The sequence below is a fragment of the Pseudophryne corroboree genome, chromosome 10 (assembly GCF_028390025.1).
Source record: "Pseudophryne corroboree isolate aPseCor3 chromosome 10, aPseCor3.hap2, whole genome shotgun sequence".
NCBI lineage: Eukaryota > Metazoa > Chordata > Amphibia > Anura > Myobatrachidae > Pseudophryne > Pseudophryne corroboree.
The window spans coordinates 23,222,145-23,244,248 of NC_086453.1; the positions used below are offsets into that span (position 1 = coordinate 23,222,145).

The 22,104-nt window shown below is 46.3% G+C and overlaps 1 protein-coding gene across 3 annotated transcripts in view; it reads right to left on the reverse strand.

Moving 5' to 3' along the window:
- Nucleotides 1-5,442: 5,442 nt before the first annotated feature.
- Nucleotides 5,443-22,104, reverse strand: part of HPN (hepsin) — a 167,975-nt gene continuing 151,313 nt past the window's right edge. For all 3 annotated transcript variants that reach the window (XM_063942226.1, XM_063942228.1, XM_063942227.1), the window contains exons 11-14: nucleotides 19,462-19,557; nucleotides 18,226-18,368; nucleotides 17,573-17,737; nucleotides 5,443-8,094 (exon numbers count right to left, since the gene is read on the reverse strand). In XM_063942226.1, the coding sequence (XP_063798296.1) occupies nucleotides 8,056-8,094; nucleotides 17,573-17,737; nucleotides 18,226-18,368; nucleotides 19,462-19,557 (443 nt within the window). In that variant the 3' untranslated portion in view covers nucleotides 5,443-8,055. The remainder of the gene's footprint in view (nucleotides 8,095-17,572; nucleotides 17,738-18,225; nucleotides 18,369-19,461; nucleotides 19,558-22,104) is intronic.

Here is a 22,104-nt window from a genome sequence, read left to right on the forward strand (position 1 = left end):
CAGAAGGGGGCTGGCTGGTGAGACACTGATGCTGGAGAGACAGAAGGAGGCTGGCTGGAGAGACAGAAGGGGGCTGGCTGGTGAGACACTGGTGCTGGAGAGACAGAAGGAGGCTACCTGGAGAGACAGAAGGGGGCTGGCTGGTGAGACACTGATGCTGGAGAGACAGAAGGGGGCTGGCTGGTGAGACACTGATGCTGGAGAGACAGAAGGGGGCTGGCTGGTGAGACACTGATGCTGGAGAGACAGAAGGAGGCTGGCTGGAGAGACACTGGTGCTGGAGAGACAGAAGGGGGCTGGCTGGAGAGACAGAAGGGGGCTGGCTGGTAAGACAGAAGGGGGCTGGCTGGTGAGACACTGGGGCTGGAGAGGCAGAAGGAGGCTGGCTGGAGAGACAGAAGGGTGCTGGCTGGTGAGACACTGATGCTGGAGAGACAGAAGGGGGCTGGCTGGAGAGACAGAAGGGGGCTGGCTGGTGAGACTCTTGTGCTGGAGAGACAGAAGGAGGCTAGCTGGAGAGACAGAAGGGGGCTGGCTGGTGAGACACTGATGCTGGAGAGACAGAAGGGGGCTGGCTGGAGAGACAGAAGGGGGCTGGCTGGTGAGACACTGGTGCTGGAGAGACAGAAGGAGGCTGGCTGGAGAGACAGAAGGGGGCTGGCTGGTGAGACACTGATGCTGGAGAGACAGAAGGAGGCTGGCTGGAGAGACACTGGTGCTGGAGAGACAGAAGGGGGCTGGCTGGTGAGACAGAAGGGGGCTGGCTGGTGAGACAGAAGGGGGCTGGCTGGTGAGACACTGGTGCTGGAGAGACAGAAGGGGGCTGGCTGGAGAGACACTGGTGCTGGAGAGACAGAAGGAGGCTGGCTGGAGAGACACTGGTGCTGGTGAGACAGAAGGGGGCTGGCTGGTGAGACAGAAGGGGGCTGGCTGGTGAGACACTGGTGCGGGAGAGACAGAAGGGGGCTGGCTGGTGAGACACTGGGGCTGGAGAGGCAGGAGGAGGCTGGCTGGAGATACACGGGGGGAGCTGGAAAGAAAGGAGGGGCTGCTTGACCTGGATAAACACTGGGTGGGGGTGATACACTGTGGGGCTGCAAAACCCCAGGGGAATGAGGCTGGAGAGACACAAGTGGGGGATGAGGCTGAAGAGAACTGCAGGGAAGTGGCTGGAGATGATCAGCTACTGGCAGGATTACTGGCACATTACTTCTTCCTCAGTGGTGGTGGTGGTGGATCACCACCGTCTATTACATCTCCAGGTGCCTGGTATGAACTTACTTCCATGCCTAACACACACAATAAGAATGCACAGCAGATACAGTAACTATGGTCCAGCGACCGGCAATAGATGCAGACATGGATGCGTTTATAGCGGATTGAGAAACAGCCCCTATAAGTATAATAGTAAACTGGTAATAATAGTATATTGGTAAGCTAACTCTGGACCAGAACTGCAATCCCAAGTAGGATAGTGGGGCTAGCCTGGCATGGAGTCCCATGAAGACAGAATAAGCATGCCTGCAATGTTATGTCCCTTGCTCATTGCCCAATCTCAAACAAAGTTAATAAATTATACTTGTGTGTGATGTAGAGCAATATTCTCATCATAATAAAGTGGAAGATGTCGCCCCCTTGTGGCTATCAGCTAAAAGTACAAATATATTTCCATTATAACACAGTATCATCATTTTTTTTTTTTTTTGTACTGTTCATTTATTAAACTTTCCATACATACATCTTACATAAGGTAGCAAAGTCTATTGGCATACTTACAAGTATGAATTAAGTAATGAACATTCTCTGTAGTTTAACATTAGCAACTAGGTAAATCACTATACAGTAAATTAGCACGAAGGTCCGAAATTGTGGCATCAATCCCTTATAGCTCACAGATCCTGTGTGTCTGCAGTACCCACATGTAAAACAGGATGATGCATACGGCTCATATATAACATGCAACACCGAACATTTCCATCCCCAGAAGTATTTTTCTGTACAAATCTTTGGTAACAAAAGCTGAGGATGAAAGTTCCCCTGATCTCAGAACTCTTCTTCCTCACAAAACACATCCAGAAAAAAAAAATACACAACAATTATAAAAAGTTTACAAAATTCATTTTTTATAGATCCCATCCACATCCTGACATTTAATAGAAGGCACACAACTGATATTTAGCAGAAGATTGGAAGTTATGTCTCTGATTGCATTTGGGGCCAGATTCATGTTTGGAAGCAAAGCAAAAAAGCAAGCAACTGGGCAAAACCATGTTGCACTGCAGTTGGGGCAGGTGTAACATGTGCAGAGAGTTAGATTTGGGTGGGGTGTGTTCAGGAGCGGATTGGGAACAAAAAGCGGCCCTGGAAAAATGTGTACTAGTGGCCCCGCATGGGCAGCACAAGAGGTGTAAGGTCTAGCCATGGGCCATGGCAGCAGCACCCTCCCCCCAAGACTTTCCAGATAGTGGGCATGTCCAGCATCAAGGGGAAGTTAAAAAGAAATAAAATTAAATATTATGAGCACATTATATGATACACCTTCAGAATTTAGGAAACTATATAATTCTTTAGAAAGAAATATTTTCTTGCTTATTACACCAACCCATACTTACCGACAATCTGGCTGCCCCCTCCGGGAGGGGGCAGCCAGGTCGGAGCAGCAGGGGTGTTGAGATGCGGCTTGATGACGCTTAGGGGTGGGGTTGGGGGCGTGGCTGCACGATCACGTCATCGTGGCCCCGCCCCTGTCTAGCAATGCCGTTAATATTGGCATTGCAAGGCAGGGGGCGGGGCCAGGATGACGCAAATCGCGTCATCTGACTCCCGGACCGCGTACTTTGAACTGCACCGCCGGGGGTTATGTAGGTGATGCGGGTGGGTTGCGGGTGGTGGGCACTCGTCCGGGAGACTTGCCTTTTCTTCCGGGGGGCCGGGAGTGCCACCCGATTTTCGGGAGCCTCCCGGCCATTCCGGGAGAGTAGGCAAGTATGCACCAACCGTATCCTAATCACTATTCACTCAATCTTATACGTCAGCCAAGCAGGCAGACAGAGCATACACTAGATCATCTGCAATCACAGGCTAAGTGGCAAAGTCATTTTCATATATGCAAATTACTTTGCATCTTATTCATTATGTCTATAAAAAGGACCACATGTCCTCAAACAAAACAGGCCCCATGGGTGCGGCGGCCCACCGGGAATCTTCCCTGTGAGCCCTATGGCCAATCCGCCTCTGGGTGTGTTCAAAGTGAAATCTAAATTGTAGAAATAAAGCTGTCGAACATGTGTGGGCTACATGCAGAAGCAGCCAGTATTTACTCTGCACAGAAAAAAAATATATATGTATTTGCTCGACTGCCATGGCAACATGGGGGATGATTCAGACCTGATTGTAGATGTGCTAAATTTAGCACATCTACCATCAGCTTCCCTGACATGAGGGGACGTCCAGCACAGGGCTAGTCCGCCCCGCATGTCAGGGCCTTCCCCTCTCCCCCGCACAAGTACAAAAGCATTGCACGGTGGCAATGCTTTTGTACCGGAAGAGTAGCTCCCAGCCAACGCAGCTCCTGCACGCTGGCAGGGAGCTACTCGTCGCAGCGGCTGCATGTGATGTCACGCAGCCGCAGCCCGCTCCCCCAATGGTCCGGGCACGCCTGTGTTGCCCGGACCATGCCCCCCTAAACGGTGGCCAAATGCCACCAGCCCACCCCCTCCCGCCCAGCGACCGCCTCTGCCTGTCAATCAGGCAGAGGCGATCACAATGCTAAGACAGCCGACGGCTATCAGCGCATTCGCAGTTCAGACCCGATTGCTGCTGTGCGAAAACGCACAGCAGCGATCGGGTCTGAATGACCCCCATGGTTTGTTCCAGACGCCAAGTTACTTGCTTTACTTACAAACACGAATCAGCCCCTTGATGTGAGATGGTGAATGCAGAAGAGGGGACATTTTCAATAGTGTTCCGTCATTAGTTGGCCTCGTTCTGTAAAATTGTGTTCCACAATCACACCATATAGAAGTGAATTTATAGTACATACGTATGCATACGTATACTACATACACATTAAGCAAGTAACTTTGCACCTAGGCAAAGCCATGTTGAATTGCAGGATGGTGGGGCAGAAAAAGAGGCAGAGGATTTGATAAGAGAAGAGATCAGAGGGGTGTTTATAAGCCTCTCTGCTCGCTATATCATGTACCATATGACTGTGGTTTGCATGGTAGTCCATGAGACTGTAGAATTATAAATCATTAACAGCAGCCTAAAGAAACAAACCAAGGAAAAAATAGTAAATATCAATATTCTTCTCATAGCCACAATGATTTATAATGAAAAAAATATAATTTGTTCCTGGGATGGCTGCTTTAACAATGAACTGGACACCCAATTTATCCAAATATTCCCTTTAAAATATGTAAAAAAAAATCACTCCTAGAGTAACATCCATTGTGACTAACTAAGACCCAGGGAAACCTGCACTAAATGCAACAAAATAGGCTTGTGCACTTACAGGAGCACCAGTTGCAGATCACATAATTTTACCCGGCATATTTGAGAGAGGCAGCCTACAGCCACTACACAGGCTACACCGCCTGTCCCCTTCTCCATTCTCCTCATCCTCCACTTTTCTGCATCTTTCAGTGACCTGCGCGCAGAGTTCTGGCTCCAGATATCTATGTAAGCAGTGCCCCTCTTTTTCCATTCCCACCACTTACTCCCCCCCATTTTTGTCCCATCCTCTGTGTCTCTGCTTTCCCTTTCTGCATCTGTTGCCATCATTTTATCTCTCCACCTGTATGTGTATCGGCCCCTCTGTCTCCCCATATATGGTTTTCTGCCCCCTCCCCCTTTGTATGTATCGTATTGCACCCCCCATCCCCATATTGCCCATCCATATTCTCCCATCTACTCCCAAAATCCACTGTTGGTTCAACACCACTGGCCGGATGCAGTCCGAGTTGACCGGAAGTGCGGGTCAGGGCCGATTCTAACCCTTGTGGTTCACCGGTCAAAAATATTGGGCGTGGCTTCATACAGGGGCATGGTCAGTTATGCCCCCTGTAGAGTTGTACCCCATTTGCTCCCCTGTAGAGTTGTGCCCCCATTTGTGCCCCCTGGAGAGTTGTGCCCCCATTTGTGCCCCCTATAGAGTTGTGCCCCATTTGCTCCCCTGTAGAGTTGTGCCCCCATTTGCTCCCCCTGTAGAGTTGTGCCCCCATTTGTGCCCCCTGTAGAGTTGTGCCCCCATTTATGCCCCCTGTAGAGTTGTGCCCCCATTTGTGCCCCCTGTAGAGTTGTGCCCCCATTTGTGCCCCCTGGAGAGTTGTGCCCCCATTTGTGCCCCTGTAAAGTTGTGCCCCCATTTGTGCCCCCTGTAGAGTTGTGCCCCCATTTGCTCCCCTGTAGAGTTGTGCCCCCATTTGTGCCCCCTGTAGAGTTGTGCCCCCATTTGTGCCCCCTGGAGAGTTGTGCCCCCATTATCTCCCCTGTAGAGTTGTGCCCCCATTTGTGTCCCATGTAGAGTTGTGCCCCCATTTGTGCCTCCTGTAGAGTTGTGCCCCCATTTGTGCCCCCTGTAGATATGTGCCCCATTTGTGCCCCCTGGAGAGTTGTGCCCCCATTTGTGCCCCCTGGAGAGTTGTGCCCCCATTAGCGCCACTTACAAAAAAATTAATACTTACTATCCCCGCTCCTGATTCCCGACCCGCTGCTGACCTCCGCCGGCGCCGCTCCTCGGATCTATGGGAGAGACGTCATGACGTCTCTCCCATAGCACAGCATAGACACTAGAGGTCAATTATGACCCCTTGCATCTATGTGCCAGTCCCACAATGCTGTGCGGTGCGCGATGACATCATCGCGCACCGCACAGCAAAGGTCCTCTCCACCAAGCGAAACTAGACGGGTAGCGTAACCCGTCTAGTTTCCTTCACAGCGTCGCACAGCACCGGGGGGCACTGACAAACAGTAGCAGATCTTGCCATGGCGCAGCGCCCTCCGGATGGCGCCGGCGCCTTCTGGAAGGCGGCGCCCTGGGCAAAAATCCTGTGTGCCCGTAGCAAGATCCGCTACTGGTGCGAGTTCCCAGATGAACTCACACGTTTTTTCAAAGTAGCAACCATTTACAAGGCACGGTTTTACCTTGTAAACATTTGCCGCTTTAAAAAAACATTCGAGTTCGGCCAGGAACCCGCACCTCTGGCCAACTTGGACTTCATTACATCCAATCCATGATCCTCTCTCTTCTTTCCCTCATCTTCCACTTCTTCCCTCTTCATGCCTTTCTATCCCCCTCTCCTGTTTTATGTGACTGTCAAAACCAGCGCTGGAGACGCGCGACCATGCGCAGCACCACATGACTGTAACTAAAGATGTGCTGAGTATTGCAATAGGAAACGTTTGTGGCGAGAGTCAGTTTATCGCAAGATTAGGTCTGCACGCGCACAGCCGGTTGTTATGCTAGAAAAACCTCACTCGTTTTGCTCGCTAACCTATTGGGTGCGGGTAACAGCGGGCGTGATTTTGCTGGCGGATAAGAAATGCTGAAGTAGTGCGTGATGTTACAACGGAACATTGCTGCAAATCGACTCTCCTCTGTCTAGGGGTGCCGTGAAAAAAAAAATGTTGATGGCCTAAGGGTGCCATGAGCGGTGAAAGTCTGGAAAGCACTGCCCTAGCCAAAATATCCTCCATAAATCGCTCTTTCATGCTATCTTGTGGTGCGCCCGTTCTGCGCAGCTTATAACCTGATTGAAACTTTCCATAATGTCTAGGTTTTACTTTGCATATATTTGCTATATTCACATCAGAGTAGATATTTTTACCTTTCAAAACCATAAAGTGCTTTAGGCAATTTCGTGGCCTGGTTTCCACATAGTAGTGCCACAGAAAGTGTGACTCAACTGTGATTATATGCAGTGCTGGATTAAACCAAGTGGAGGGCCCCTAGACAGTCAAAATCTTGGGGCCCCCCTTTCAAACTATCGCCTAATAGCGTTTTTAATGTTACCAACCAACAGTCTACGATCTGGGAACTGTAATGTGAATCTGATGTCTGTGGTTTATGTCTGTATGTTTATGTAGTTGTTGATGGGTACATTACATTAATATAGTATTTTCTCTACATTGTAGAGTCTTTAATGAAACGTTTTTGTTTCTTTGAGTTGATTTTATCTTTTGGAAACAATTTAAGAAAGCGTGATTGTAATTTTTTTTTTCAAGATCAAATCAATACTATTTTGATCCATTGTCGTGGGGCCCCTAAAAGCCGTGGGGCCCTTAGGCCAGTGCCTATTTGGTAAAATGGCGCTGAATATATGCCATGCTAGACTGTAGTTATCAACGGTATCATACAATGGAGTATGGTCTGTACTCAGTAGGACGTACAGATAAAACTATATTCATTATGACTGCTATTCGTGCCCTGACTCGTTAGACCTAACTAATTAAAGAAATCCAAAAGCAAACGGGGCAAGAACCACGTTCCACCAATCCCAAAATTTCAGGCAGTAGTGTGGCCATGCCCCAAATTGCTTAGTCATACGCCAGATCCACACGCACTGTGCGGCAGTCACGACAAAGGGTCGCACGATTCGGCAGTGTGACGAGTGCGGCGCTTGCTGGAAGTATCAGAACTCCGAGATAAAATCCATTTCTACTTATGTCTGACTTTTCTCCCCTAAGCCCATTCTCCGAGGAGTAAGGACAATGTGCACTTTTTATTAATCTCCCCCCAATTTAGAATATGAAAGTAGTAAAATGTTATTAAATTAAAAGGAAAAAGTGTACAGGTGCTTTCCGATACAGCCCGCTGATTGCCACGGCTGGTAAGGTCATCAGACTCCTGAGTTCTTCTTCACCGGCACAGTAACATTATAGCAGTTTATAGAAATGACAATGATTGTAAGCACGGCCTTGGGGGCTGCTGACACACCCGCCATTGTCCCTGTGTTTATTGCTCCCTTTTATACTGCAGAAAAATGGTTGTCACGTAGCAGACACTGAATCCAAACTCAATGTTCTCTCCTGAAAGCAGTTCTCACAGTGATTTCACTGCATCCCTATAATCCCAGTGGCATCCACTTTGCTCTGCAAAAAAAACAAAAAAAACAAAAAAAAAACATGTATTTATAATTGGGATTGGTTACTTATGCCCTTATTTATCAATGAGTGATAAATTTCACTGTGAGCGATAAATTGCACCAGCCAATAAGCTCCTACTTTTCATGTCACAGGCTGGGTTTGAAAAATGACAGTTAGGAACGGATTGGCTGGTGAAATGTATCACTCACAGTGATAAATAAGGGCATTAGTTCTAAGCTTGGATTGGCAATATGGCAAATGGATAGCCTGAGAGCAGGATCATGTTTAGGGGTGGGTGACGAGCCGCTCCAACCCTTCATTGTCACTGGCCACCAGATCGAATGGGGGTGCAGTGCGCTAAATTTAGGCCTGGGCAGCTGTGCACTCTTCCAGGCGGTTCAGATGTTACTCAGCCGCACAGTGTAGCCTCTGAATCACTGGTCAGGTCGGACTTCTGGGGAGGGCTGGGGCAACTTATGTGTGTTTTACTTTTTACTGTGGGGCCAGTGTGTTTTATTTTAACTGTGGGATCCAATGTGTTTTAATTTATTGTATAGCCATATAAGCCATTGTGTTTTTTTGGTTTTTTTTTTGTTTGTGTGGGGGAGGGGGGATGACACTGTATTTTATTTACCTTTTTACCATGGGGGCCATTGTGTTTTATAAAATTTTTTTAACATGGGGGCTGTTGTGTTTCAAATTTGTTTTTATAGTGGACACAATTGCGTTAATTTTATTTTTACCATGGGGGGCCAGTGTATGTTATTTATTTATTTTATTGTGAGGACCATTGTATTTTTATTATATTTTTTTACTGTGGGGGCCAGTGTGTTTAATTTTTTTTTTTTTTTTTACTGTGGAGGCAATTATGGTTTTCTTTTTTTACATGTAGGCCATTGTGTTTTTTTTTTGTTTTTTTACCATGGGGGCCAGTGTGTGTCATATTTTTTTCTACTTTTGGGGCCATTGTGTTTCACTTTTTTATTACTGTGGGGGACAGTGTGTTTAATTTTTGGCAATTGTATTATTTTTTCACTGTAGGAGTCAGTATGTTTAATTTTTTTTTACTGTAGGGCCAATGTAGGGCCAGAATGTTTTATGTTTCTTACTGGGGGGGGGGGGGGGGGCATTGTATTTTATGTACTTTTTTTTTAACCATGTGTTTTATTTTTTCTGTGAGGACTATTGTGTTTTATTTTTTACTATGGGGACCATTGTGTTTAGTTTCGTTTTTTTCCATGGGGACCATGTGCTTCATTTTTTTTAATATGAGGGCCATTGTGTTTTAGTTTTCACTTTTATTGTGGGGACAATTGTGTTTTTTTATATCATGCGGGACACGGTGTTTTATTATTTTTTTATCATTGAGGCCATTGTGTTTTATTTGTTTTTTTAATGTGGGAGCCAATGTGTTTCAATTTTTGACTGTGGAGGCAACTGTGTCTTTTTACCATAAGGGCCATTGTGTTTTATGTTTTTCTATGGGAGCCAATGTGCTTTGTTTTTTACTCTGGGGGCCAGTGTATTGGGTTTTTTTTTTTTACTCTTGGGGCCATTGTGTTTTACTTTTTAGTATTGGGGCCAGTGAGTTTATTTTTTTCTACTGTGTTGCCAATTGTGTTTTATTTTTTCACTGTGGGGGCCCGTGTTTTTTTTTTACTATGGGGCAACTGTGTTGTACTTTTTTTTTTACTGTGGGGACCATTGTGTTTTATCTTATTTACTGTGGAGGCTAATTTTTTTTTTACCATGTGGAGCAGCGTGTTGTATTTCTTTTACCCTGGGGGGGACACACACATTTTGTTTAATTTATTTTTTTTACCATGGGGACTATTGTGTTTTTTTTTTTTACTGTGGGGGCCATTGTGTTGTTGTTTTATTTAACCATGGGAGCCAGTGTGTTTTAATAAATTAAATTTTTACTATGGAGCCAGTGTGGTTCATTTTTTACCAAGGGGGCCAGTGTGTTTTATTGTTTTACTGTGGGGGTCACTGTGTAATTTTTCTTTAATGGTGGAGGCCAGTGTGTTTTAATACTTTTTTTACTGAGAGGGAGGAAGGGGGGGGGGGCATTGTATTCAAACAAAAATTTACCATGGGTTTACCATTGGGTTTTGTTTCGTTAATGTAGGGGCCACTGTGTTTTGTTTTACTGTGGTGAGAACTGTGGGGGTTTTTTTTTACCACGAGGGCAGTTTATTTTATTTATCTCTTACCATGGGGGCCATTGTGTTTTATTTTTTAATGTGAGGGCCAGTTTGTTTATTTATTTATTTTTTACCGTGGATGCAACTGTGTTTTTTTTTTTTTTTACCATGGGGGCAATACTGTTTTATTTATTTTTTCCATGGTAACCAATGTGTTTTTTTTTTTAATGTAGGGTGCATTGTGTTTTATTTATTTACTGTGGGGTCCATTGTGTTGTTGTTTTATTTAACCATGGGAGCCAGTGTGTTTTATTAAATTACATTTTTACTATGGGGCAGTGTGGTTTATTTTTTACCACGGGGCCAGTGTGTTTTATTGTTTTACTGTGGGGGTCACTGTGTGTAATTTTTCTTTAATGGTGGTGGCCAGTGTGTTTTAATACTTTTTTTTTACTTATTTTTTTTTTTTTTTACCGTGGATGCAACGGTGGGGTTTTTTGTTTTGTTTTTCACCATGGGGGACATACTGTTTTATTTATTTTTTCCATGGGAACCAATGGTTTTTTTTTAATGTAGGGTGCATTGTGTTTTATTTTTTTTTACTGTGGGGACCATTGTGTGTGTTTATTTTATTATTATTTATTATGGGGGCCAGTGTGTTTTATTTTTTTTTACTGTGGGAGTATATGTGCTTTATTTTTTAACTGCTGTGGTCATTAGGTTTATTTTTTTTATTGTGGGTTTATTGTGTTTATTTTTTTTTACTGCAGGGACCATTGCATTTTTAATATTTACTGTGAGAGACAGTGTTTTTTTTTTACTGTGGTTCCCATTGTGCTTTATTTTTTATTTAACTGTGAGGACAATTGTGTTCTTTTTTTTTTTACTGTGGGGGACCATTGTGTGTATTTTTTTAACTGTGAGGGCAAATGTGTTTTATTTTTGCTATCAGGGTCAGTTTGATTTATTTTCTTCTGTGGGTCCAATGTGTTTGTTTTATTTCCTGTGGTGGCTAATGTATGGGTCTCAGAGTTTGTGAGTTTATTGGACTCGGAGCAGGACCTGAAGTGTGTATTTGGCTGTATGTAGAAACCTTTGAGGTTTGATGAGATTTTCACATAGGCAAAATTTGTTTACTGATCTAAGTAGTAGTTACTTACTACCAGTATGGGCTGGCAAATAGGATAACAACATGGGACTGTGGAAAGTGCCTAGAGCAGACCTAGCATAGAGAGTCTTTGAAGATATTTGTTGATATGGCAAATAATGGCCGCAACACAGGAGACAAGAGAGATTCTGAGGACACTCTTGTATAAAGGGTTAAAATAATAACTGTAAGTAGTGATGCCGAGTGTACAAAGGAACACACCGGAAACTGTGGAGAGCCACCAGTAGTACTGACTGGCACCGGGATTCTTCTAAGTTAGCCCTGTGACCAATCCGCCCCTGGACCATTTATAATCCCTTATTAATTAAGGATGACAATATTGGTTGTCAGCATATGAAACAGAATCGAAACACAATGTTGCCCAAATAGAAAAATGGCAAAATAATCACAAATGTAACCTCTATTTACAGGAAATAGAATCGGAAAATTAATAAAATGTGAAAATTTTTAAAAATAGGATTTTAATACCTACCGGTAAATTCTTTTCTCCTAGTCCGTAGAGGATGCTGGGGTCCACTTCAGTACCATGGGGTATAGACGGTTTCGCAGGAGCCATGGGCACTTTAAGACTTTTCAAGGGTGTGAACTGGCTCCTCCCTCTATGCCCCTCCTCCAGACCTCAGTTATAGGAACCGAGCCCAGGGAGACGGACATTTCGAGGAAAGGATTTACTTTTATACTAATGGTGAGATTCATACCAGCTCACACCTCAACCATGCTGCACAACATGGCATTCAACATGACGCATGCCAACAGGCATGAACCATTTACAGCAACATGCTGAAAACAAATGAAACACAACTTGTGTGACTATAAAGAACAAACTGCAGGTAAAGTACGCACTGGGTCGGGTGCCCAGCATCCTCTACGGACTAGGAGAAAATTCTATTTTCTCATACGTCCTAGAGGATGCTGGGGTCCACTTCAGTACCATGGGGTTATACCAAAGCTCCAGTACGGGCAGGAGAGTGTGGATGACCCTGCAGCACCGATTGACCAAACTTTAGGTCCTCATCGGCCAATGTGTCAGACTTATAAAATTTAGCAAATGTGTTTGACCCTGACCAAGTAGCTGCTCGGCAAAGTTGTAAAGCCGAGACGCCCCGGGCTGTCGCCCAGGATGAGCCCACTTTCCTAGTAGAATGGGCCTTCACCGACTTAGGTACCGGCAAGCCTGCCGTAGTATGAGCGTGCTGAATTGTCCCTCTGATCCAGCGCGCAATAGTCTGCTTAGAAGCAGGACACCCAATCTTGCTGGGAGCATACAGGACAAACAGAGCTGATCTTGCAACATAAATCTTCAAAGCTCTAACCACATCTAGAGACTGTGACTCAGTGAAAGTGTCAGAAGCTACTGGCACCACAATAGGTTGGTTTATGTGGAAGGACGAAACCACCTTTTGGAAGAAATTGTTGACGAGTTCTTAACTCTGCCCTATCTTCATGGAAGATCAGGTAAGGGCTCTTGTGAAACAAGGCCCCCCGACTCAGACACCAGCCTTGCGGATGCCAAGGCCAATAGAATCACCACTTTCCAAGTGAGAAACTTCAATTCTATCTCCTGCAGAGGTTCAAACCAATCTGATTGAAGGATCTGCAACACCACATTAAGGTCCCATGGTGCCACTGGAGGCACAAATGGAGGCTGGATGTGCAGAACCCCTTTCACGAACGTCTGAACTTCTGGAAAGGAGGCCAATTGTTTTTGAAAGGAAACTGATAAGGCCGAAATCTGGACCTTGATTAACCCCAATCTAAGGCCCGCATCCACACCAGCCTGCAGAAAATGGAGAAAATGTCCCAACTCAAACTCTTCCGTAGGAGCCTTCTTGGATTCACACCATGACACACATTTTCTCCAAATATGGTGGTAATGTTTAGACATTACTCCTTTCCTGGCCTGAATAAGAGTGGGGATGACTTCCTTGGGAATACGCTTTCGGGCTAGGTTCAGGCGCTCAACAGCCATGCCATCAAACGTAGCCATGGTAAGTCTTGATACACACACGGCCCCTGCTGTAGTAGGTCCTCTCGAGGAGGAAGAGGCAGAGGATCTTCTATGAGCAACTCCTGAAGATCTGTATACCAAGCCCTCCTTGGCCAGTCTGGGGCAATGAAGATTGCTCGAACTCTTGTTCTTCTTCTTATTTTGAGAACTTTTGGAATCAGTGGAAGTGGAGGGAAAACATATACCGACCGAAACACCCACTGGGTCACCAATGCATCCACTGCTATTGCTTGAGGGTCTCTCGACCTGGAACAATATCTCTGAAGCTTCTTGTTTAGACGAGATGACATCATATCTACTTGAGGAACTCCCCAAAGACTTGTCACCTCTGCAAAGACTTCTTGGTGGAGGCCCCACTCTCTTGGATGGAAATCGTGTCTGCTGAGGAAGTCTGGTTCCCAGTTGTCCACTCCCGGAATGAAAATTGCTGACAGAGCTCTTACATGTCTTTCTGCCCAGAGGAGAATCCTTGTCACCTCTGCCATTGCCGCTCTGCTTTTCTTCCGCCTTGCCTGTTTATGTACGCAACTGCTGTTACATTGTCCGACTGGATCTGCACGGGATGATCTTGAAGAAGATGTACCGCTTGTAGAAGGCCATTGTAAATGGCTCTCAATTCCAGAACGTTTATGTGAAGGCAGGCTTCCTGACCTGACCATTTTCCTTGGAAGCTTTCCCCCTGTGTGACAGCTCCCCAGCCTCGGAGACTTGCATCCATGGTTATTAGGACCCAGCCGTGAATCCCAAATCTGCGTCCCTCTAGTAGGTGAGAACTGTGTAGCCACCACAGGAGCGAAATCCTGGCTTTGGGGGGATAGGATTATTCCGGTGCATGTGTAGGTGGGATCCAGAACACTTGTCCAACAGGTCCCACTGGAATACTCTGGCATGAAATCGGCCAAACTGTATGGCCTCGTAGCTGCTACCATTTTCCCCAACAACCGAATGCATTGATAGATCGACACGCTTGTTGGTTTCAATATTTGTTTGACCATTTTCTGGATTTCCAGAGCCTTTTCCACTGGAAGAAATACTCTCCGTACTTCTGTGTCCAGAATCATCCCTAAAAAGGACAATCTTGTCGTCGGTTCTAACTGCGACTTTGGAAAATTCATGATCCAACCGTGTTTTTGGAGTATTGACAGGGAGAGTGCGATGTTCTGCACCAACTGTTCCCTGGATCTCGCTTTTATCAGGAGATCGTCCAGATAAGGAATTATATTGACTCATTTTTGACGAAGGAGGACCATCATCTCCGCCATCACCTTGGTGAATACCCTTGGTGCCGTGGAGTGTCTGAACGGCAACGTCTGGAACTGGTAATGGCAATCCTGTACTGCAAATCTCAGATAAGCTTGGTGAGGAGGATAAATGGGAACATACAAGTAAGCATCCTTTATGTCTGCTGACACCATGAAGTCCCCCTCCTCCAGACTGGAAATCACTACCCTCAGGGATTCCATCTTGAACTTGAACCTTTTCAGGTAGAGATTCAGATTTTTCAGGTTTAAAATCGGTCTGACCGAGCCGTCCGGCTTCGGAACTACGAAGAGGCGTGAATAAAACCTTCTCCTTGCTATGACAAGAGTACAAGGACAATGACTTGATCCTGACATAATTTTTGAATTGCAGTTGTTACTGCCTCTCTTTCTGGAAGAGAAGCTGGCAAGGTCGATTTGAAAAATCGGCATGGGGGGACGTCTTGAAACTCTAGTTTGTACCCATGGGACACTATTTGTAAGACACATGGGTCCAGGCCAGATTGAATCCAGATTTAACTGAAAAGTTTCAGACGTGCTCCCACCCAAACGGACTCCCGCAAGGGAGCACCAGCGTCATGCTGCAGATTTGGCAGAAGTAGGGGTGGACTTCTGCTCCTGCGATCCGGGAGACGCTGCAGATTTCTTTCCTTTTCCCCTTCCCCTACCTGCAAAAAATGGGGAACCTTTGGCCTTTTTGTATTTGTTGGGCCGAAAGGACTGCATGTGAGAGTGATGTGTCTTTTTCGCCGGTGTAGGAGCATAAGGCAAGAATATCGACTTACCTTCGGTAGCCGCCGAGACTAACGCATCCAGCCCATCACCAAACAAGGCCTCACCTTTATACGGGAGAGCCTCCATATTTCTTTTGGAATCTGCATCGGCATTCCACTGGCGAATCCACAACGCCCTCCGAGCCGATACTGCCATGGTAGCAGTTCTTGATCCCAAGAGACCAATATATTTCATAGTTTCTAGTACGTACGCAGCAGCGTCTTTGATAAGACCTAACGTTAGGAGTATCTCGTCTCCATCTATTGTGTCAATGTCTAATGACAAGTTTTCTGACCACTTCTCAATAGCACTACTCACCCACGACAATGGTAGGCCTGAGTAGTGTCCCATTGGCCACATCAATAGATCACCTCACTTACTTGCGTTCTGTCGGCTCCTTAAATGAAGCCATTCCAGGCGCAGGGAGAAACACCTTTTCTCTTTTATGACAGGGCCCTAAATGCGGGGTGACTCTCACCTTTTGGAAAAAGGTAAGCTGCCTGAATTCCTTTTGGGAATCTGAAATTTCTTTTCAGGTTAAATAAGACCTGAGGTTGAGGGAAAATGACATTACTTCTTTACTAAAGTAAACCCTCTCCTTGTGGTAAAAGAGGGGGCTTCGTAACTTCTAACACCTCCTTTATAGCTAAAACATGTTTTGAATGCATTTTTGCTAACGTAGGACCTATTCCCCTGGAATCACTAGTGTCGACACAGGAATCAGAGTCCGTGTCGGTATCAGTTTGTGCAAATTTTTATGTGACCCAGAGGGGTCCCTGTGGATGAAAGGCAGAACTATTAAAAATCACATCTTCAACAGAATATATTCAGTTTTCTGTATGAGATTCAGTAGTGATTCATACTATCATGTAACATTTCACCCAGTCAGGCTCTTGGTGTCATATTACACCTCTGTGTCTCTAACATGTCTCACACAGAGGAAGAACTCCCTGCCACAGACATGTCACACACGTGCACAACCACACCACAGACACTCCGGGACTTATAGGGGACAGACCCACAGGAAAATCTGTCAGAGGGACACAGATAGGATTTGCCAGTTCACAACCCAGCACCAGTAACACAATGTCTGTGAACACAAAATAACCACTGACATGCAGCGCTTTTATAATGTTAATCACACAATTATATAGCACCAAATTCACTGTGGCCCCCCCATTTTTGCACCCTGATACTTGTTCAGCAGTGGAGGAGGACCAGCGTTCTTCCTTGCAGTCTGGAAGAGAGAAAATGGCGCTGAGCAGTGTGCTGGCTGACTGAGGAGGAAGCTCCACTCTTCAATGGCGTGTTTCTCCTCAGCTTTTTTGAGGTAATTTTTTATACTGGCGGGGGTAGGACTGTGCCTCAGCAACTTATGCCCCTTATTTATGCCAGTTTCCATAGGTTTCATGCTGCCCAGGGCGCCCCCCCCCTGCGCCCTGCAGTGACTGTGTATGTGTGGCAAACATGGCGCGCTGCGCACCCGCCAGCCGTGCTGTACCTTTAGCCGTCACTTTCTTGATTGAAGATCTGTCTTCTAACACTCACCTGTCTTCTGACTTCTGGCTCTGTGAGGGGGGTGATGGCGTGATGTGGGAGTGAGCATCTAGGCACGGCTAGCATTCAGTTCCCTTCAGGAGCTAATGGTGTCCTGTCAGCCAGAAGCAGAGCCATGAAACTCTTTAGAAAGTTGGTTCCTACTTCTGCCCCCTCGTCCCACGAAGCAGGGAGACTGTTGCCAGCAGTTCTCCCTGAAAATAAAAAACCTAACATAAGTCTTTTCAGAGAAACTCAGTAGAGCTCCTCTGGAGTGCATCCAGTCTGCCTGGGCACATTTCTAAAACTGAGGTCTGGAGGAGGGGCATAGAGGGAGGAGCCAGTTCACACCCTTGAAAAGTCTTAAAGTGCCCATGGCTCCTGCAGAACCGTCTATACCCCATGGTACTGAAGTGGACCCCAGCATCCTCTAGGACGTATGAGAAATGGGGAATAAAAAAATCAGTATTAGCACACAATGAAATATAAATATTGATTTTTTTTAAATTAAATTCAGATGCAACCTGTTGAACTTAAAGAGTCATGACAGGTAATATTTGCCATATTCTCTTTTGCCGAGTTCCATACCCACCTTCATGGCTCTGTAGATCCAGTTTTGGTATTGATCCACCTTGGCGTACACACCGGGTTTGTTTGGCAAAGCGCAGCCTATCCCCCAGCTCACAATGCCACACAGCCGCCATCTTGAAGTGCGTGAGATGGTATCCTCGCAAACAAAAGGGCCTCCACTGTCCCCCTAGGTCAGACACATATGAGTTAGATCATAGTGAAGAACACTCTACAGTAGGTTGAATGTAGACACTTTATGTATAGGAGGTGATGAATCAATCAAGCTGTGAAAACCAAGCTGTGGACCATTAGAGATGTTGACCATAGCAACCAATCATCTTCCACCTATCATTTTATAGAATCTACTTGATAAATGCAACCTTGAATCTGATTGGTCTTTTCCCTCCTTGATACAGCTCCCTCATAGTTACTAAACACACACATTTTGTAGTTGTTTCATCACAGTTGAAAGATAATTATGTTGACCTTCATTGTGAACACTCTGTAATATTTAATTTACGGTTTGTATCTAGCTCCTCCCACTCCATAGCTGATTACACATGGACATCACAGAACAGCTAACTGGATACGACCGGGTTCACGCCCCAGTGAATCGCACCTAAAAGAGCCTAAAGTCTCTGTAAAACCCTCTATCCATGAAGAGAAATCAGTCACCTGACAAGCATCAATGCCGCCCTCTGCGTATCCGGCACAGAACATCTTCCCGGTGATCTGGTTGCTGTAATAGTCCGGCTGGTTACACACTGAACTGCTGATTATTGGCACCGATGCTTCTTGCAGGATGTCGGACTGTTGACCTGAGAAGTCAGATATGTCAGACATAAAGGGGATTAGTGCACACGCCTACAAACATGGCGGAACACAGAAACTCACCAAAAATGCAATGCCAGGATGTTATAGAGGCTATACAGTCTTGGACAACACCATGGGGGTAATTCAGATCTGTTGTGCGTTTTCGCAAAGCGTGTGATCAGGTCCAAACTGCGCATGCTACAACGGGCATCGCAGCTCAGCGACGGGATGGTGCGAAGGATCCATTCGCACGGGCGTTTACATGGTGATTGACAGGAAGAGGCCGTTTGTGGGTGGCAACTGACCAATTACAGGGAGTGTCCGGAAAAACGCAGGCGTTCCCAAGTGTTTTGAGGGAGGGTTCCTGACGTCAGCTCCGGCCCCCATCAGCCTGATTCTATCGCACTGGAGGAGTAAGTCCTGGACTGCGCAGAGACTGCGCACACTGATTTTTAGCAGCTCTGCTAACACATAGGAACGCACACTTGCACAGCGACAATACACTCCCCCTGTAGGCGGCGACTATCTGATCGCAGGGCTGCAAAAAACGCAGCCCAGCGATCAGATCTGAATTACCCCCCATGTCTTACAGTTGTGCTCACCTGCTAGTGTTTCCATGAGGTCTCATCTGCTGTTACCTGCGTGCAGCTATAGTTGAATAACTCACCCAGGTTCTGTTGCAAGAAGAACCCTTACCTAGTACTGTGGAGACACTGCTGAGGCTGCCCACAGAATTTGGAATCCATTGAAGATACAAACAACAGGATTTGTCTGACACGAGAGACAGTTAAGATACCCTAACATATTCCCTTTATATCGGACGGTTACGTCAGAGCCCAAAGTGGCTGCCAATCTTAATTACTATCTGATCAGAAACCGTACGGTTCTGAAAGGGGATGGGAGAAAACGTGAACAGATGTTGCTATGTTATAGTTTTGCCCAATGAGGTTGCATATTGGACCAGTATAGTGGATATTAGTATAATATAAATTTCCTACTGGAACACACAGAGAAGCGTATATTTCCCCCAAACAGATCTGTGCACTTTATAATGTACAATTGCAAATAATCTACTGTGAATCTCTGCTATAGACTCACCGTAATACTGAGTGTTGCCCCAACCGGTAACTGTGCAGACCTTCCCATCTACGATCTGTTGTCCCAGTGCAGGTAGACAGGCAGGCTGTACGTATTCTAGTGATACAATCAAATAAATAAACAAATGAAATACATTTATACAGTATATAGAAATAGATTTTGCAGGAGACTCTGTAATCCCAGCAATGGGTTTCTGGTGTTGCAATTTGTTAAAGTGTACTTCTATGTGTTTTTACTAATGTATTCCTATACTGGGGTTCTTCAGCATGGATTACCCTCCTATATACCTACACCACCAGCACAACATGACACAGACCAGCATACACGTACAAACAATATAGTGTACTGTATGTGTAATGCTGACATCTATGTCATACCAATTCTCTGTGTATTGTATGGCATACACTAGAATGCTCCTTGGGGTCCGGTATGAAATGCTGACGCTGGGTATTCCGGCGGTCATAAAACCAACGCCGGGATCCAGATGATGATGTGACCGACAGGGGTGAGTGTGGGGTGTTCTCCCTCCTCCCCTACCCCCTAATCCTCTTTTCCCGCAGCCTAACCCTAACATCCTCCCTTAGTGCCTTACCCTTACCAGCCCCCCGGAGGTGCCTAAACCTAAGTCCCCACCCCTGCTGGCTAAACCTAACTCGCCACTCCCCCCAGCCCTAAACCTAATCCGTCGGCTATACTTACAGTCGATAAGCCTTTCGGTGCTTCGGCGTTGGGATTCTGACTGCATCCCGCTCTGTGTACTGTATGTTGGTCCCTGGGAAATTCTTTCTTTTGCATGGTGGGCACTGGAAGGTCACTAGGATGTTCAATATACTGTATGGCAATCAGTGGGATACTCTGTGCATTATATGGCATCACTGGGATGCTCTCTATTGTATGGTAATCACTGGGATGCTCCCTCTATTGTATGGTAATTACTGGGATGATCTCTCTAGTGTATGGCAATCACTGGGATGCTCTCTCTATTGTATGGTAATCACTGGGATGTTCCCTCTATTGTATGGTAATTACTGGGATGATCTCTCTATTGTATGGTAATTACTGGGATGCTCTTTCTATTGTATGGTAATCACTGGGATGCTCTCTCTATTGTATGGCAATCACTGAGATGCTCTCTCTATTGTATGGTAGTCACTGGGATGATCTCTCTATTGTATGATAATTACTGGGATGCGCTTTCTATTGTATGGTAATCACTGGGATGCTCTCTCTATTGCATGGTAATCACTGGGATGCTCTCTCTGTTGTATGGTAATCACTGGGATGCTCAGCTCTGGGCCCCATAGCAGCTGCACTCCCTGCACCTATGGTAGCTACACCCCTGTATATAACACATGTAACTGTGACAGGGAAGGTGGCCCCTCTCAGCTCTGGGCCCCATAGCAGCTGCACTGCCTGCACCTATGTTAGCTACACCCTGTATATAACACATGTAACTGTGTCAGGGAAGGTGGCCCCTCTCAGCTCTGGGTCCCATAGCAGCTGCACTCCCTGCACCTATGGTAGCTACACCCTGTATATAACACATGTAACTATGACAGGGAAGGTGGCCTCTCTCAGCTCTGGCCCCATAGCAGCTGCACTCCCTGCACCTATGGTAGCTACACCCTGTATATAACACATGTAACTGTGATAGGGTAGGTGGCCCCTCTCAGCTCTGGGCCCCATAGCAGCTGTACTCCCTGCACCTATGGTAGCTACACCCTGTATATATAACACATGTAACTGTGACAGGGAAGGTGGCCCCTCTCAGCTCTGGCCCCATAGCAGCTGCACTGCATGCACCTATGGTAGCTACACCCTGTATATAACACATGTAACTGTGACAGGGAAGGTGGCCTCTCTCCGCTCTGGGCCCATAGCAGCTGCACTCCCTGCACCTATGGTAGCTACACCCTGTATATAACACATGTAACTGTGACAGGGAAGGTGGCCTCTCTTAGCTCTGGGCCCATAGCAGCTGCACTCCCTGCACCTATGGTAGCTACACCCTGTATATAACACATGTAACTGTGACAGGGAAGGTGGCCCCTCTCAGCTCCGGGCCCCATAGCAGCTGCACTCCCTGCACCTATGGTAGCTACACCCTGTATATAACACATGTAACTGTGACAGGGAAGGTGGCCCCTCTCAGCTCTGGGCCCCATAGCAGCTGCACTGCCTGCACCTATGGTAGCTACACCCTGTATATAACACATGTAACTGTGACAGGGAAGGTGGCCCCTCTCAGCTCCGGGCCCCATAGCAGCTGCACTGCCTGCACCTATGGTAGCTAAACCCTGTATATAACACATGTAACTGTGACAGGGAAGGTGGCCCCTCTCAGCTCTGGGCCCCATAGCAGCTGCACTCCCTGCACCTATGGTAGTTACACCCTGTATATAACACATGTAACTGTGACAAGGAAGGTGGCCCCTCTCAGCTCTGGGCCCCATAGCAGCTGCACTCCCTGCACCTATGGTAGCTACACCCTGTATATAACACATGTAACTGTGACAGGGAATGTGGTCCCTCTCAGCTCTGGGCCCATAGTAGCTGCACTCCCTGCACCTATGGTAGCTACACCCTGTATATAACACATGTAACTATGACAGGGAAGGTGGCCTCTCTCAGCTCTGGCCCCAT